A 5,495-nucleotide genomic window follows, 5' to 3' on the forward strand; every position below is an offset into this window, starting at 1 on the left:
TTTTTTAGTTTGCGGTGATGAATTGGAATTCCCAAATATCTAAATGGAAAAGAACCGGCCTCACACCCGAAGAGAGTTATGTAATCCGTCTCAAATTCCTTTGCGTTGCCAAAGAAGAAAACTTCACTCTTGTGGAAGTTAATTTTCAGCCCCGACAGCTCCTCAAATATACATAAGATTAGTTTCATGTTGAGAGCTTTCTCTAAATTATGTTGAGGGAGTTGCCTTTGTTAGATCTCAAGTTGCTTTGTCCCTCGATTATGATCCACATGATAGTTTGGTGGTAGGTTGCGTGAGATGCTTTCGTGAGGCCTGTCTATAGTGGATGGCCTCAGGTTTTTTCTTTCCTTTTTGTAAGATGTTATATATATTCGGATGGATGCTTGACATTTCTGCATCAATGCTTGGCTTTTTCAATATTTAAGAATATATGATCATGTACATCGATGCAGAGGCAGGAGTTATCCTCGCTGGACAAAACAAACTCCCCTTCTGTTGGCCCATCAAATATTTCAGCTTATTTGCCAGCAAGAACAAATGGAGATATACATTGATACATCAAAATTCGAAGGTGTGCCTCTCAAAAAAAATACAAATCAAAAGTGTGGTAAATTACAGACAACAAGGGCCCTCGCATGAATGCAGAAACCATAATTTGTGCTTTCACAATAAGAAACGATTTACCTTGAAGTGTACCAGAAAATAAACTCATATAAGCCTCATTACCCGCAGATGGTACAGGCGTGAATGACAACCCAGTCTTATGCGTGCTGGGGAGTGTTGTTCGGCGGGGTGGCAGACGCGGCGAGGATGATGTTGCGCCTGCCACACTCCGAGATGGAGTTCTCGGCGAACTTTTGCCCCGGAATGTGGAGTCCATTTTTCTTCTCCTCATCTGTCCACTCGGACCCATAGTACTCCTCCGCGGTGGCGTCAGCGCTGGCAGGGAAGAACATGGAGCCCCACTGTGGAAAGTGCACAAATGCGACGGGAAGCGTGCAACACATTATCATGATGCCCATGTATTGCAGACCAGTGCCAGTTGAGTACTGAGATGACGTGAAGAAAAGCAGCTGCGTAAGCCCCGCGCCAAAATTGCCACCAGCACCTGTAAGCCCAGAGATGATACCGAGGGACCGCCGGGATATGAAGGGCGCAACACCAAAGGTGGCACCACAGGCAGCCTGGGCACAAATGGAGAAGAGGACCATGGCGGTGACCGATGCTGGAAGGGCGGTTGCGCGACCGAGCCAGACGCAGAAGGCACCACCAGCAGTCTGGAGTATCCAGAGGTTCCAGAGGCGAGCACGCATACCAAAGTAGCGAGCACCGAGGTCTGAGAGGTAGCCCCCCGCGGGGCGAGCAACGAGGTTGGCCATGCCAAAGCAGGCTGCGATGGTGCCAGCGGTGCTGAGATCTAGGTGGAAGTGGTCGAAGTAGTACTCGGCGATGACATTGTCGGTGGTGAGCTCGACACCCATGCTATATCCGTAGAGAAGAACAAAAATCCATGTCCGGTAGTTTGTGACAGCGCCCCATAAAACCTTGGAAAACTTGTCTTTCTTCATATCTCCTTTCTTTTGAAGGCTTGCAAGGTTACCATCAGGGAGATCTTGCCCCATTGTGAGAACTAGTAGACCCATGACGATGTGCATGATCCCCGGCACAAAGTAGGCAATGCGCCATGCCACGAATGCGGTGGCACCACACTTTTTGATGGCATGGAATACGAGCGGCATGATGAGTTGAGTGGCACCACCACCCATGTTTCCCCACCCTGCCGCCAGTCCATTGACTGTGCCAATGATCTTGCTGTTGAACATGGTGCTCATCCAGTACTGGCATGACACGAACGTGGCGAGGGAGAAGCCAATTAGGAAGCGGACCGTGATATACCCTGCTGCGTCATCAATGAGTGACATGCAGAAGACGGTGGGCGCAATGAGCATGACGAGGAAGGCGCAGCCGTAGCGTGGACCGAGGAGGTCGCATACGGCGCCCATGACAAGCCTTGAGAAGATGGAGCCGGACACTGACGCTACACCGGCGTTGCCAATATCAGCCTTGGCGAGGTTGAGATTGTCGCGGATGATGGGCACCAATGGTGCAGCGGCGAATGTGGAGACGAAGCAGGTGAAGAAGGAAATCCACGAAAGGTGAAAGGTGCGCATGTGCGGGTTGGCGAAGGAGAAGAGCTTGAAAGACTTGGCCTTGTTCTCTGAATCCACCGGCAGCGAGAACTTGCTCGCCGCCCCGTCGCGCTGACCTCGGGCCTCCACCTCCATATCTTCCTCTCCTTTCTTTGTCTAGCTTACCTAGTTGCACTGGCAACTAAGAGTAGCTAATTGTGGTTCCTGGTGCTGCTTTCGAGCTTCGCTTGCAATGTAATGGCAATGTGGCTTATGCTCTCATCTCTCATTGGCGCCGTATTTATAGCATTTGTAGGCCATCACAGTTGACAAGGCATTGGGATCAACATCTCTTTGCGGATGATAATTTCTTTATTAGTATATCGTGTAATTATTAATTAACCACCGTACTGCATCTGACGGAATCATAGTACGGCACCTCTGGGATTAAACAAGGGGCATACAACAGCAAAGTCGAGAGGGCATGAAATAATCAACGGGATAATTAACCTCGTCGCCGCATCTCTCTTCTGTCCTCGACCCGTGGGATCGACCAAGGATCGGAATATTCATATGCACAGTTCCCGCGCAGGAAAAGATGCAACTTTGATTTAGCAAAGGAAGAGCTTTAACAAATTTTAGCACAGTTAGCCCTACGTACCTTTTTATTTTTGACTTTCAGTTAGCCCTACGTACCTTCGAAGAGGTAAACGTGTAGAACTTACTTAACACCCATTGACATCAGCTGATACACAGGGGAAATTCGGATTTGCAGAGTAGCAAGCAGAATAAGATGAAGAAAATAAATTTTTTTGCCAAATTTAATGCCCTATATCCTTCTGATACTACAAACTGGAATTATGTGGATGATCTTTGCGCAGTAGAACATATTGGATTTTATTTCTTTTTCTTCTTACAGCGTGACAGGGCTTATAGAAGAATTAGTTTCGTAGTTGTATTGCACAGACTTCAGGTTAAACTATTAAAGAGCATTAAATATCATTCTCCGCAAAAAAAAAAAGAGCATTAAATATCATTATATTTTAACATAATAGGAACATGTGCTAATTTATCTGTTTCTGCTTCTATGGTACAAATTAAATACCCTAAGTAAACAAGAATCAACTTATTATGTAACTTAGAACATGAAGCTGTGAAGTATTCATTTGTCAATATATCTTACATGTGTATTCATAACAAAAATAGTTTTCTAATTGAATCATTGTGACATCTAGCGCAGTTACAAAATTGACAATTGTAATAGCTCCACGTGTGCCGCACTAATACAGATCGGGCTATTTAACAGCCCTGGCCCTAGTCAAGGCACAAAGCAGCTAAATACGATGCAATGTGACCAGTCACACATGTTTGAAGCTGTGAAACTATACGGTCTACAATGTTGACAACATCGAAGACGATTCACTTTAAACAAGCGTGTGCAACAAATGACGCATGGTCTATCATACCGAAGTGTGTGCTATGTGCGGGCCTATCGCACATGAAGTTTTGAGACAAACCTCCTACATATGACTTGCTATGATTGTTAGGGAAAAGCGCACCCCACGAGTCGCTGCCGGGGGATTGTTAATCGTGTGCATTGTTTGCCACCAAGCTTTCTCTCCTTCTACTTTATGTCACTAGTAGAAAATTGGGCTTTCGTCTAGGCATTTTGTCCCGGCTCAGTCTGGAGCCGGGACAAATGGCCTGATCACGTCGCCCCGAAACCAGCTGGAGGGCACGGGGCCTTTTGTCCTGGTCCGTTAGAAACCTTTTGTCGCGTGATACGGAGACTTGGCCCGATCTTTCACGGTGCACCTCCATGATCCATAGGATCTGATAATTCTCCTAACCACATGTGCAATACACGCAGCCTGAAGATGGGGAACGCCAATCCGGCGAGCAACTCGACGAAGAACGCCGAACCTCTTGCAGAATAGACACGCCAAGCTCGATAACCCTCGACAGTTCAAGGACCTTCTCGCACGCATGATCACCCTTGACAGATTCAAGAACTCTCACACCTTTATTGATAGATAACTGGACGAACGTCCGAGACGCCGTCACACACGCCGATCCCATAGGAACGGAGATAACTGAACTCGAGGTTCTACATATTCTGGATTCAATCTAATCTCCCCTAACCCTAGCCGTGCCATCTCCTTATATGAGGGGGAGGTGGCCGGCCAGCCCCTATTGGGCTGGGGCGCCCCACTATGGGCCTAGCTCTAGTTGGGTTGGACAGGCCCAAACCCAACAGACACTCTAATAACCCTAATTTGGCCCACAACATGACCTGGCTACATTATTATTTCCTAATAACAAGATTATGATAAAATACTGGTACAACCTTAGACTTATTCATCATATCAATGGCCGTCCTAGTGTACCAGGCCTGGATATCCACATCATCCTCCCCTTCTTCAAGAAGCGTTGTCCCCAACGCGTGTGGGTCTGCTAGAAAAAGGGTGACGTCAGATAAGTAACATCGCCGGTCTTCATCCTCAAGCCTCGCCAGTCTTCCACACCTCATCCTCCCTCTCGACTAGCTTGACTTGACCTTGGCGCCCCTTTGGTCTTCGACGCCATCAACCTGATTGAGACACAGGCATCCTCCAAAATACAAACTGAAAGTGCACCATGCATATCACCCAAACATACAGAACAAACTTCTGCACGCCATGGATCCAAATAAGCTGAACACACCCGAGTATGCAATCTTCTAAAAACCACTGTCTCCTTTTATTTTCGCATTTCTTTTTCTGCCCGTGCACCAAAAACTGATCCGTACACTGCTTTTTTTTTTTTGGAATCTGCACAGCTTCCTTAGACCACGAGATGTACGTCCCAAATCCCAATTAGCCAAAAATAACCATGCAGCACTTCGCCTGGGAGAGTCCACACACGATGGAGAAACAACGTGCATCTGCTGGACTCTTGCACGCCTTCTCTCCTGAACCGATCTGACACAAGAACCAGCACATGGAGCGGCAGTGCCGGCCAGCAGCAAGCGGCAGTGCCGGCCACGCCGGAAGTGCCGGCCATGCAGGGCCGGCAGTGCCGGCCTTCCGACGGATCTGCTCTTCGTCCTCGCGCAAACCTGGCTGATTTTCGCGATTTTTGCACTTCCTCGCGACCCAACAACAAACCAATCTACACCGTGATCAACCTAGCGCTCTGATACCAAGATGATACGGAGACTTGGCCCGATCTTTCACGGTGCACCTCCATGATCCATAGGATCTGATAATTCTCCTAACCACATGTGCAATACACGCAGCCTGAAGATGGGGAACGCCAATCCGGCGAGCAACTCGACGAAGAACGCCGAACCTCTTGCAGAATAGACACGCCAAGCTCGATAACCCT

At 47.8% G+C, this 5,495-nt stretch overlaps 1 protein-coding gene across 1 annotated transcript; it reads right to left on the bottom strand.

Annotated features, from left to right (window-relative positions):
- Positions 1 to 381: 381 nt before the first annotated feature.
- On the bottom strand, positions 382 to 2,389 carry LOC127308871 (high-affinity nitrate transporter 2.1-like). The gene has a single exon (XM_051339775.2). It carries the CDS (start codon positions 2,283 to 2,285, stop codon positions 762 to 764), a length of 1,524 nt encoding a protein of 507 aa, XP_051195735.1. The 5' UTR covers positions 2,286 to 2,389; the 3' UTR covers positions 382 to 761.
- Positions 2,390 to 5,495: the final 3,106 nt, after the last annotated feature.

This window comes from Lolium perenne, chromosome 6 (assembly GCF_019359855.2).
Source record: "Lolium perenne isolate Kyuss_39 chromosome 6, Kyuss_2.0, whole genome shotgun sequence".
NCBI classification, from domain to species: domain Eukaryota; kingdom Viridiplantae; phylum Streptophyta; class Magnoliopsida; order Poales; family Poaceae; genus Lolium; species Lolium perenne.

Excerpts from the sequence above, each read along its gene's own strand:
- LOC127308871 (XM_051339775.2), bottom strand. The coding sequence starts at position 2,285 with ATGGAGGTGGAGGCCCGAGGTCAGCGCGACGGGGCGGCGAGCAAGTTC.